General features: G+C 41.5%; 1 protein-coding gene across 1 annotated transcript in view; it reads right to left on the bottom strand.

Annotated features, from left to right (window-relative positions):
* ZNF804B (zinc finger protein 804B) overlaps positions 1 to 10,950 on the bottom strand; it is a 519,337-nt gene extending 508,387 nt beyond the window's left edge. The window contains exon 1 of the mRNA XM_069729445.1: positions 10,148 to 10,950. Coding sequence (XP_069585546.1) covers positions 10,148 to 10,258 — 111 coding nt within the window. The 5' untranslated portion in view covers positions 10,259 to 10,950. The remainder of the gene's footprint in view (positions 1 to 10,147) is intronic.
* Between the last annotated feature and the right edge of the window lie 2,973 nt (positions 10,951 to 13,923).

The following is a 13,923-nucleotide window of genomic DNA, read 5'->3' as shown; positions in this document are numbered from 1 at the left end:
ATAGCACAGCTCACGTAGTATATGACACAGCCCACGTAATATACAGTATAGCACAGCCCACGCAGTATATAACACAGCCCACGTAATATATAGCACAGCTCACGCAGTATATAACACAGCCCACGCAGTATATAACACAGGCCACGCAGTATATAACACAGCCCACGCAGTATATAACACAGCCCACGCAGTATATAACACAGCCCACATAGTATATATCACTGCCCACGTAGTATATAGCAGCCAGGCAGTATATAACACAGCCCACGCAGTATATAGCAGTGTGGGCACCATATCCCTGTTAAAAAAAAGAATTTAAATAAAAAATAGTTATATACTCACCCTCCAGCATCCACCGAAGCTGTCCCGATGCGCGCGATGCGGCCGCCAGCTTCCATTCCCAGTGATGCATTGCGAAATTACCCAGATGACTTAGCGGTCTCACTGTGAACGGAAGCTGGTGGCAGCATCGCACGCATCGGTGGACGACTGAAGGTGAGAATAGCACGATTTTTAATTTTTTTTATTATTTTTAACATTATATCATCACACACACACATACATACAGCACCACACAGACACACACATACATACAGCTCCACAGACACACACACACATACAGCGCCGCACACACACACACACACGCACGCACGCACACACACACACACACATTCATACAGCTCCACACACATACATACAGCTCCGCGCACACACGCATACAGCCACACACACACACCAGCACTGGCAATGTTTGCTCCCAGGACCCAGATAGAGTGAGTGGGGGTGTATTATACCCCACCCCCACCACTCACTCTCTGGGTCCCTCTGCCGGGAGCAAAGATCAAACAAACATCAAACATTCAAGGGCTGCTGTGTTTTCACTGCTCCTCCAGCCTCAGGCACTAAAGGCAGAAATGAGGCTGAGGAATGTGAGGGAAGGGGTGAAGACCGTAAAGTGAGTAAGGCCGGCGTCACACTGGCGTATTGCATCCGATGCGAGAACATCGGATGCGATATGCTAATGACACTCGGCTCCTGCTCGCAGCAGAGCAGGAGCCGAGTGTCATGCGTCTGTGCTCCGATTCTCTCGCACAGGGAGAATCGGAGCACAGCTGCGGAGGAGGCGGAGAAATGAATTTCTCCATCTCCTCCATTGCTGGGGTCCGCTTATAGCGCACATCACTCGGATGTTATCCGAGTGGTGTGCGCTGTCTCACTCGCACCCATAGGCTTATATGGGTGCGAGTGAGCCGAGAGTTTTCCTCGGTCCGAGACAATCGCAGCATGCTGCGATTGTCTCGGACCGAGGAAAACGGCCGATAAAAAGTCGGCTGCTGGGAGCTGCCCCATATGTTAACATTGGTCCGAGTGCAATGCGATTTTTTATCGCATTGCACTCGGCCGTTTAAAACGCCAGTGTGACGTCGGCCTAACGGACAGAGCCGTGCAGCAGGCAGCGCGGGGGCAGGAGCCAGGTGGGAGATCATTACAGACAGAGACAGTACACTACTTACTGTGTATGTACTGCTCTACTGCAAGTCCTCCAGGCCAGCAATGTGTGAGTCCAGGACAGGACCCAGGGTCGGGACACAGGGCACCGCCGCTCCACCTCAGCAGTCAGTCACATTTCGGCCGGGCACCAGTGAGGCTGTGAGCAGGGGCGTCACGGTGTCTCAGCGGGGGGAGTAGGGAGAGTCGGCACCAGCACCACTTCAGGTGCCCCCCCTGCCTGTTCCCGCCCTAGGCACGTGCCCTCAAGCTCCTAGTGGCAAATAAGGCCCTGACGTGGGGTATTGTCACACTCAGAAGAAAGTGGGTAACAGACTTTGTGGTCTGCTTTTTCATGTTACCTCTTGCAAAGTTGAACAATTTGGGGCTAAAGCAACATTTTTGTGAAATAAATGAAAATTTTCAATATGCGAACTAATGTTAGCAAATTCTTTGTAGTACCTGTGAGTTCAAAATGCTCACTATACCCCGGGATAAAATCCTTGAGGGGTGTAGTTTCCAAAATGGGGTCACTTGTGGGGGGTTGTCTGCTGTTTATGCACCTTAGAGTCTGTGGAAATGCGACATGGCACCCGCAATCTATTTATTAACTTCCAATGGTGCTCCTTCCCTTCCGAGCTTTGCCATTTGTCCAGAGCCTTCTGGCCACTTGTGGGGTATCAGCACGCTCACAAGAAACTGGGTAACAAATTGTAGGGTCTGTTTTATTGCGCTATTCCTTGTAAAAGTGAAAAAATTGGGGCTAAAGCAACATTTCAGAGGAAAAATTACATTTTTTTCATTCCACTTTCCATTAACGCCTGTGTACCACCTGAAGGATTCAAAAATTTCCTGACAGCAGGTTTGAAGTATTTGAGGGGTGCGGTTTTTACAATGGTCTCACTTTGGGGAGTTTCCAATATATATATATATATACATATATATAAAAGTCCGTAAAGACCTAAAGTTTTGTACATTTTTTGAAAATTGCTACTAAACTTTTAACCTTCCTAACATCCCCAAAAAATAAAATGACATTTGAAAAGTGATGCAGATATAAAGTACACATGTGGGAAATATTATTTAATAATTATTTTGTACAGCATGACTTACTGGTTTAAGGCTATCAAGATTGAAAGTTTGAAAATTGCAAATTTTTCAAAATTTTCGCCCAAATTCTGATATTTTCACAAAAAAAACGCAAAACATTTCGACCTAAATTTACCACTAATGTAAAGCACAATGTGTCACGAAAAAACAATTTCAGAATTATTGGGATACGTTGAAGCGGTTCAGAGTTATTACCTTAGAGAGTGACACTGGTCCGATTAAAAAAATTTGGCCTGGTCATTAAGGTCAAAAATTAGCTCGTCACTAAGAAGTTAAAGGGGTTGTCTGGTTTAGAAATCCTATTGGTTGGAATTCCTTGTTAGAGAATTATAAGTTGGGCTCTCTACATGGACCCTGGCAAAAATTTATCACATTGTTATCTTTGGAGGACCCAACATTTACTAGACAGTTCATTGATATTAGTGTGTAATGCCTCATTTCACCTGCGGGGGAGCTGCAGGGAAATGTAACCTTTGTTTCCAAAAAGATCTCAGGTAAATCATCTTTCAAGGGGTCTGAAGGATGAACATTTGCACCAGGACACAATTGTGTCTGCGGGTCATTGTCTATGCTAGATATGGAAACGACTGCGTAAGGTCAATGACAAGGTGCAAATGTTTATGATATGAAAACCCATTACGGCAGGTAAGAACGATTACTAGAAGTCTCATGGAAATTCAAAGGGTACATGTATCTCACCATGAGATATTACAAATGATTAACTCAGCTCCGCTGCATCTATTATTTATCACCTTCATGCCATAACAGGGCAGGACTGGCCATCGGGCAATTCTGGCAAATGCCAGAAGGGCTGGTGCCAGTAGTGGGCCGCTGCGCGCCGACTCACCCTTAACCCCAGCACCACAGCTGCTGCATTCAACTATACCGCTGAACCACTATTACAGTTGAATGCAATGATGGAGGAGAGAGCGTCACCTGACGCTCCCTCTCCCATCATTCCCTGCTCTGCCTCTGACACTGCCGTTGCGCGCACACTCACTGTGTCCCAGGCAGTGCAGTGGCAGCCGCCGAGACAGGAGCAGGGAGCACCGCAGGCACGAGGGGAGGTGAGGAGTGTTTTTTTTTTTACTGGACTGTGGGGCCATTCTAGGGGGGGAGGAGAGATATGGGCTCTGCTGTATACTACTATGTGGGCAGTGCTGCATACTACTGTGTGGGCAGTGCTGTATACTACTGTGTGGGCTGTGCTGTATACTGCTATGTGGGCTGTGCTATACACTACTATGTGGGCTCTGTTGTATACTACTATGTGGGCTGTGCTATATACTACTGTTTGGCTCTGCTGTATACTACTATGTGGGCTGTGCTGAATTATGAGGGCTGTGCTGTATACTACTAAGTGGGCTGTGCTGTACACTACTATGTGGGCTGTGCTATATAATACTGCGTGGGCTATGCTGTATACTACTGTGTGGGCTGTACTGTATACTACTATGTGGGCGGTGCTATATACTACTGTGTGGGCTGTGCTATACACTACTATGTGTGTTCTGCTGTATACTACTATGTGGGCAGTGCTGTATACTACTATGTGGGCAGTGCTGTATACTACTGTGTGGGCAGTGCTGTACACCAGGGGTGTCAAACCGCATTCCTCGAGGGCCGCAAACCATGCATGTTTTCAAGATTTCCTTAGCATTGCACAAAGTGCTGCAATCATTATGTGTGTAGGTGATTAAATTATCACCTGTGCAGTACAAGGAAATCCTGAAAACATGACCTGTTTGCAGCCCTCGAGGAATGCAGTTTGACACCCCTGCTGTACACTACTGTGTGGGCTGTGCTGTAAACTACTCTGTGGGCTGTGCTGTATACTACTACGTGGGCTGTTCTATATACTACTATGTGGGCAGTGCTATACACTACTATGTGGGCTCTGCTGTATACTACTATGTGGGCTCTGCTGTATACTACTATGTGGGCTGTGCTGTATACTACTATGTGGGCTGTGCTATACACTACTATGTGGGCTCTGCTGTATACTACTATGTGGGCTCTGCTGTATACTACTATGTGGGCAGTGCTGTATACTACTATGTGGGCAGTGCTGTATACTACTATGTGGGCAGTGCTGTATACTACTATATGGGCTGTGCTGTATACTACTACATGGGCAGTGTTATCTGCTATGCAGGTTGTGCTATATACTATGGGGGGTATATTACATTCTATGGGGGAGGCCGTGTTATATACTATGTGGCTATTATATACTATCATGGGAATATATTATATTCTATGGGGAGTCTGTGTTATACTATGGGGGGCTGCATTATATTCTATGGGGCTACATTATATATTATGGGGAGGTGGGCTGTATTATATTCTATGGAGTGGCTGCATTATACTCTGGGGTGGCTGCATTATACTCTGTAGGGTGGTGGCTGCATTATACTATATGTGGGCTGCATTATACTGTATCGAGGATTATGGGGAATACGTTATACTATATGAAGAGCTATGGGGTGCATTATACTATGGGAAGTGAATTGTACAACATGGATGACTATGGCGGTGCATTATACTATATGGAGCACTATTAAGAGTGTAATGCTATATGGAGGACTATGAGGAGTGTATTATGCTATATGGAGGACTGAGCAGTGTATTTTAATATATGGAGGACTATAGGGAGTGTATTATACTATATGGAGGACTGTGATGCACATTAAAATATATGGAGGACTATGGGGTGTATTTTACTAAACAAGTAAAATGCTGCATATTCAGATTGTTTTTGCTGGAACAAAAATCCTTGTTCTCAGCAGCACATCGCCACTGTAAACTGGAGATGTGCTGCTGATAACATGATACTGTATGGGGATCTGTTAGTGATCTGTTATTGATGGTTCTTTCCCATCATTATTCCTCAGCTGGTGGAAAGGGGCCGGGAAACAAGTGTTGAACAACTTCAGTATTGTCGATCACACTCATTTAGCGGCCTGAACTCAGCGCTTTTAAATACAACCGAAATGCTTTTGTGTGATGTGCAATATGTTAGCATTTGGGGCCCCATTATAAACTTTGTCTAGGGCCCCACTTTGCCTAAAACTGGTCCTGCCTACAAGTGTACAAAGATATTATACAGTCACCATGTGACAAGTGGGCCTGTGTAACTTCAAATGCCAGGGCTGAATCTTAGTCCCAGTCCGGCCCTGTGCCATAATGTAAAACATAACAAAACAACCAAAAAAGAAATACAAATTCATGCATGTACTGTAATATGAGGAATATAATATTAAATAGTATAGAAAAAGAAAATTTTATGAAAAAGTAATATCACAAGCTCCCTGCTTGGTAGATGTAGGACATAATGGTCACAATCAGGCCTATGCCATTTGTATTCTGTATTTTCCATCAGTATCTGAAAGCCAAAACCAGGAGTGGAAGAAACAGAGGGAAAGTACAATATGCACCACTTCGGGATTTCTCATCCACTTCTGGTTTTGGCTTATAAATACTGATGAAAAATACTGACCAATTACTGCTAGTGTGAATGTTTCATTTTCTGGGTATCATTCTAGTGCCCAGTAGATGGGCAGAATATAAGGGCTCAGTGGTACCACCTAGTGGTCACAGCTGAGATAGCAGCTCCTGGGATTTACTATAGATGATATACTGTATACAGACACAGGGTAAAGGCTAAAGACAATGACATTAATGTATATGATATATTAACGATAGATAGATAGATAGATGATAGATGATAGATAGATAGATAGATAGATAGATAGATAGATAGATAGATAGATAGATAGATAGATAGATGATAGATAGATAGATAGATAATAGGTAGATGATAGATAGATAGATGATAGATAGATAGATAGATAATAGATAGACAGCTAATAAATAGTTGAGAGATAGCTGATAGATAATAGATAATAGTTAGATAATAGGTAGACAGATAATAAATAGTTGATAGATAATAGTTAGATAATAGATAGATAGATAGATGATAGACTAGTTACACTTTTGCAAGAAATGTTGAACATTTGAAAGTCTTTCCTCTCCGTGAGTCCATGGGTTGCACAGTAATCTGTAGTAATCTGTAGATGTATCACATGCCGCCCGTTATCACACAGGGTAATGCCGAACCCTGGAACGTTAATCCGGACAATGTCGTCTTGCCTTGACTATAGTGGACCGTGATGTGATTGTGTGGTGCTGACGGGGTTAAACATTCCTATTATTTCTCCTCTCTGCCATTTATTGACCAATAAGAGAGCAGAAAATCTTTGACGCCGTCACGTCCCCCGGTCGTAGCGTCGCCGCACACTTATGTTGATGGCAGAAGTAACATTGCACATTTCCGCACGGCGAGGGGGGACATGAAGACGTTCGTTTCTGTAATAATCTCCTATTTTCCTGGGAGATTCCCGGGGACGTCAGCGGCGGACGCTCCCGCCATGGAAGTCACGAATGCAGCAATTAGGAATTGATTGATATTGTGTTCTCGGCTGCAATATGTAACGTTTCCCTGACCGAGGACATATCTTATGGCTATTTCTCAGTAAGCAGAGGGAACCTGCATTTAACACTTTCTACTGCTGTCACCCACTCACATTTGAAGGGAAACTCCGCTTTGAGTGACTTTAAATTGGAAATGCGTTTCCAGCCAATAAAGAGTAAAGTTCTACAATTTCCCACTATATTCTCTACATCGATTCCAATATCTTTGCTGTCATTTAATATTCAATATGATGGACCCAATGTGACCCAAGACTTTTATCTCAATGAAGGTTCCTATTGTACGACAGCAAGCAGAGATCTTATTAACTATGGAAAAAATGATGCAGAAAATCTATAACTTTTTTACAACTAAATATTTATTTGCGTACTGTCCCTTTAAAGTAATGGGATATCTGAATATCATCTCATTCTAGGACTCTGATGATAATTTTGGAGAAAAAAAAAGAACCTTTTCTGACCCTCTGATGTCTCTTTATGCAGCCAATTTTTATTTGCCCACTTGACTGAGGGGCATCAAACTTTCTTAAGAACCTCCTTAAACATACAGGCACAGAATAGCATTTATATATGCTGAGAGTTGTAGTTATACAAAGGTGATGCAAGAATCGCTATTTTAAAGCATTTTCAATAATAACGCGATCTTAAAGAATTGCTAGCAGTGCAATTACCTAAAATAATATTTAAAGGGGCAGCTGCACCTTTTCTTAAAGTCATCCAATTACCTACAGTAACATAGAAGATCAGTTAGTCTGATGACGTCCTCTTAAGTGAGAACTTGCAGGGCATGGGATCTTGGTGCTGGGTGCCAACGTGCGCCACTCTCTTCCCTAAATTAGCGTCTTCCGAACTGCAAGGGGAAGGGGTCTGAATTTTTCAGCCATAGTAAGGATGTTGATATTCACTTATTATTGCTACCATAAATAAGAAAAAAACATCACCCCTCCCCTATAGTATTTTATTAAGGGGCTCCCTTGCTAAATTGTGCCCCAACGCCCAAACCTTTGCTTCTTTCCTCACCTCACCATAGCAGTGGGAAATATATTGACCACTTGGCGCCATGTTGATTTATATCAGTAAATGGCCAGCCTTCCTCCCTAGGCTGGTGATCTCATAGAAGTTAGATGTAGCAGAGCTGTACGAGTCATATACCGCTAGGGGTGGAACGTCCTGTTGAATATTTTGTAAGAAAAAAAAAATAAAAAAAATAAAAAATATTACATTACCAAAAAAAAGTATAAAACTCCTTTTAGACCGACGCGTAAAATAACGAGTGACTCGGTGAGACACCATTGATGTGTAGTGTTTATACAGCAGCTTATTCCTAATGTGTAGCTTTAAGGAGGACCTGCGGTAAAAGGAGAAGTGGCTGTGAGATTGCCACTTGGAATGTGCAGACGTGGGCACAATTAGTTATAAGTGGTAACATTACAACTAAACCGCACGCAAACACAACCACAGGCTTATGGCGGGAGGTTTAGACTAGACCAGGGCGAAAGTTTAAGTACAAACTGTTGTAAACAACACGGAATGTTGAACCCCATACTAACTACTAACAGGCTACATATGTGTTCATACGTTCCGCTCCGCTTAATAATTGGCACTTTATATATTTATGCAAAAAAAAAGATTGCCGTTTTTCTTAGGATCGCCTTGACATTTATTGCAAAAGTGATGTAACAGGCGAAGATTTGCCCCCCCCCCAAAAAAGGCAAAGAAGTACAACGTATCTTTCACTCCATTGTAAAATACAAAGTATCCTTCATCGTCATAGTCTCCATGTGACCCAGGACGACAATGACGGCAAAAGCATCAGTTCTAATGCTCGGCGTCACATTGTAACAGTCTGGAATCAGTATTTACAGTCAAGTTGTTACATTGTATTTACAAACAATCCTGGGTTTAAGGCTGCAGTCACACTATCAGTATGTGATCAGTATTTGGTCAGTATTTTACATCAGTATTTGTAGCCAAAACCAGGAGTGGAACAATTAGAGGAAAAGTATAATAGAAACATATGCACCACTTCTGTATATATCACCCACTCTTGGTTTTGGCTGAGAAATACTGATGGAAAATACTGACCAAATACTGATAGTGTGATGGCAGCCAGAAGAGTCAACCCTTTCCTGAAAAATGAATCACCTAAAATAGCAGAAATCTGTTCAATTTAGGTTAATCCTAGGTTATCTGAAAGGCGCTGTAGGCCGCTGTAAGTCTCCATAGTAGTCAATATGTATTATAGACACTGGTTTTGGCATGTGCTCACCATAGTCTATGGGCAGGGGGTAAAGTAGAGGACAAAAGTTCTGTCCATTCTTAGCTGGATAAGTCCATGTGTGATAACATCTGTGTAATTGTAGAGCAAGTAAAGTCCAGCAATAATGATATCCACATACTTTACCGGCAAGTTTCAATGCAGATCAATACAGGAGTAATATCAATGTATATCGATTGATGAACAGAGAGCATCTTGGCAGACAGCGAGCCTCCTCACCCAGACCAGGTTTATATATATATATAATATAATAAAATTATATATATATATACACATGTATATATATATATATATATATTTATATAATATATATATTTACATAAAAATAATATATATATATATATATATATATACACACACACACACACACTGGTATATATATATATATATATATATATATATATATATATACATATATATATATATATATATATATATATATATATTTATATATTATTTTTATGTAAATATATATATTATATAAATATATATACATATATATATATATATATATATATATACACACACATATATGTATATATATCATTTTATTTGAGGATGCCATCTTTTTTTAGGCTACTTTCGGTCAACATGACACGTCAATGCCAGCATTACAGGTATCAAGAACAATTAAAGCTATAACCCATCATTACCAGTTTACAGCTTCCATAACTAAAGACAACTTTTTGGGATTCATCACTCATGGGAATCATCAATACAATAACCATATAACACATACAACATAGCAAAAAAAAAGGTAATAATATTAAATGTTGGCGTTACCGGTAAGGTGGTCCCAGTCTTATGGAGAGGCCCCCTGAAAACTCCTTTAATACTACGAAAGTGCCCATTGCTTAGATGAGTGGAGCTAATGACAAGGTAGTAGCACGCCATACGTTCCGCAGTCTCCCATATGTGGGTATATAGGGCATATAGGTGCCAGGTCAGAAGTGCAGGAAGCCCTTTACATCCAATGCTCAGATGATTGAGTGAAGGGAGTCAGCCATGGGCAGGATCAAGCTGGGGAAACCCTTCCTCATGTGTGGAGGGTGATGATGTGAGGAGGCAGAGCGCAATATTGCTAATCCTAGTGGCACGATCCAAAAATCTAAGTGACAGATCAAGGCTTCAGCTGTCACCCAGGAGATGATGATGATGATGATGCTGCTGCTGCTGCTTCCTCCCTGCTTGCAATGTGGTCCCAGCACATCCAGATATCCTGGGCAAGTGTCCTGGATATGCAAGCAATCAGTCCATCCAGGAGATGCACACAGGCAATTCTAGCTTCTGGAATTTCAATGCAAAAATCCAAAATCTACATAAAGCCCAATCCTCCAGGCTCCAGCAGCAGCAGCAGCAGTGGTGGTGTAGGAGCAGCAGCAGCAGAGATGGGCACATCCAGGGCTAGAGGAGGAGATGCATCAGTTTAATCCTGTGCCCATAGAATGCCACTCATTCGCTGTGTTAACTTTCAGTGTGTCTGCATGGTGCCATCTACTCTGTGTCTGTGTGTCGCTATGCTGGGGCTTTGTGACTGGCTCCATCCTCCACCCCCACCTCTCCTCTGCTGCTGTCTCTGCCTCTCTGCTACCTGCCAGCTCCAGCCCTTGCTCAGTATTAAGCAGCAGGCAGAAACAGCAACAGCAGCCTCCCAGCTGGCCAGGCAGGCATTGATCAATGCAGCCCTAAATAGAAAGGAATAGGAACCTGGGATCAATCCACACAAAGGAACACAGGGCTTGGGTGTTTTTTTTAATTTTACCACACTGCAGAGAATGACTGTACAAAAATTATATATATATATATATATATATATATATATATATATATATATATATATATATATATATATATATATATATTATTACTGAAAGATAATGCTAAAATGTAATAATAAGGATAATAGCAATAGTGATAAAAAAAAAATAAGAAAAATATATAAATACAAATAATCGCAATAGTAATTGTAATAATATATTTAAAACATATTGTAATTTCTACTATATATGTATATATATATATATATATATATATATATATATATATATATATATATATATAGTAATGTAGATCTCAATATATTAGTGGTAATATAGCAGACATCTAACAAATCTATTAAAGCAAAACATATTCATAAAATAAAAATATATTAAATACAACTAAATAAAAAATCTGAAATTATATATATCTAATATATACAGCTGAATGTGTGTGTGCGTGCGTGCGTGCATGCGTGCGTGTGTGTGTGTGTGTGTCCGGGATTGACATCTGCACCATCGCAGCTACAGCCACAAAATTTTGCACAGTCACACGTCTGGACCCCGAGAGCGTCATAGGCTATGTTGTGAGGCAAAATTTTAACCCCGCGCGTTCCAATTCACCAAACAATTTTGCCCCTATCTACGTAATGGGGAAAAAGTGAAAGGAAAAGTGTTGGAGGCGTCGCAGCTACAGCCACAAAATTTCGCAGTCACACGTCTGGACCCTGAGAGCGTCATAGGCTATGTTGTGAGGCGAAATTTTAACCCCGCGCGTTCCAATTCACCAAACAATTTTGCCCCTATCTACATAATGGGGAAAAAGTGAAAGGAAAAGTGTTGGAGGCAAATTGACAGCTGCCAGATGTGAACAAGGGGGACTTAAAGAATGAGAGCGATGGCGCCAAAGAGTATATACCGTACAGTTGCTAAGGTAGGGCCCCGACATGGGATACTCACCACACACGGGGATATGAGCACACACACAAAACGCGCCACACACTACCACGTGCTTGAACACATATACCACCCTCAGCACACATTTCACCACACATACACCAACCTCGCCACATAAAAGTCGAAACACAAAAGTCGCCGCTCAAAACTCGCCACACGCAAAATTCGCCACATGTAAAACTAGGCTCACGCAAAACTCACCATACGTGCAAAACTCTCCTCATGGAAAACTCGCCACACGCAAAACTTGCACACGTGGAAAAATTGCCACATGCACAAAAGTTGCAACACATGCAAAAGTTGCAACACATGCAAAAGTTGCCTCACACAAACCTTGCACATACTCAAAATGCACCACACATAAAACTCACCACGCGCAAAACTCGCCATGCGCAAAACTTGCTGCACACAACTTGCTACACTAACCTGTCACATGCAACTTGACACATAAAAAGTTGCTACACGCATGTCAGCACACAAAACTCATCTCACAAAAGTCGCTACATCCATGTCGCCACACGCAACTCAACACACACAACTTGACAAACGAAACTCGCCCTAAAACACACACAAGTCTGGTATTATCCTTCAAAAATAAAAATCTGATTAATAAGCAGACAAACTACAAGAGCAACAAATGAACCATATAGGAAATACGGCAGCTGTCAGTCACATGACCTGTCTATTATGTGTATGTGTGAGCTAATATATACAGCCAGGGGGGAAGGGCTTCCTGTTGGCTGGGGATTTATCAGGCTGCCAATTTAGCTTACAAATACTGAGGTAAAAATACTGACCAAATAACATGTGAACGCGGTCTAATACAGGAGGAGATGACACACAGATATATACTATATACAGGAGGAGATGACACACAGGTATATACTATATGCAGGAGAGATGACACACAGGTATATACTATATACAAGAGGAGATGACACACAGGTATATACGATATACAGGGGAGATGACACACAGGTATATACTATATACATGAGGAGATGACATACAGGTATATACTATATACAGGAGGAGATGACACTGGTATATACTATACACAGGGGAGATGTCATACAGGCATATACTATATACAGGGGAGATGACACACAGATATATACTATATACAGGAGGAGATGACACACTGGTATATACTATATACAGGAGAGATGACACACAGGTATATACTATATACAGGGGAGATGACACACAGGTATATACTATATTCAGGAGGAGATGACACACAGGTATATACTATATACAGGAGGAGATGACTTACAGGTGTATACAGGAGGAGATGACATACAGGTATATACTATATACAGGAGCAGATGACACACAGATATATACTATATACAGGAGCAGATGACACACAGGTATATACTATATACAGAGGAGATGACATACAGGTATATACTATATACAGGAGGACATGACACACAGATATATACTATATACAGGAGCAGATGACACACAGGTATATACTATATACAGGGGAGATGACACACAGGTAAATACAGGAGGAGATGACATACAGGTATATACTATATACAGGAGGAGATGACACACAGGTATATACTATATACAGGAGGAGATGACGCACAGGTATATACTATATACAGGAGGAGATGACACACAGGTATATACTATATACAGGAGGAGATGACACAGGTATAGACTATATACAGGAGCAGATAACACACAGGTATATACTATATACAGGAGGAGATGACATACAGGTATATACTATATATAAGAGGAGATTACATACAGGTATATACTATAAACAGGAGGAGATGACTTACAGGTATATACTATATACAGGAGAGATGACACACAGGTATATAC

The sequence above is a fragment of the Ranitomeya imitator genome, chromosome 6 (assembly GCF_032444005.1).
Source record: "Ranitomeya imitator isolate aRanImi1 chromosome 6, aRanImi1.pri, whole genome shotgun sequence".
Classification (NCBI taxonomy): domain Eukaryota; kingdom Metazoa; phylum Chordata; class Amphibia; order Anura; family Dendrobatidae; genus Ranitomeya; species Ranitomeya imitator.
The sequence above is the reverse complement of the archived record's forward strand: the minus strand, read 5'-3'. Positions and strand labels throughout refer to the sequence as shown.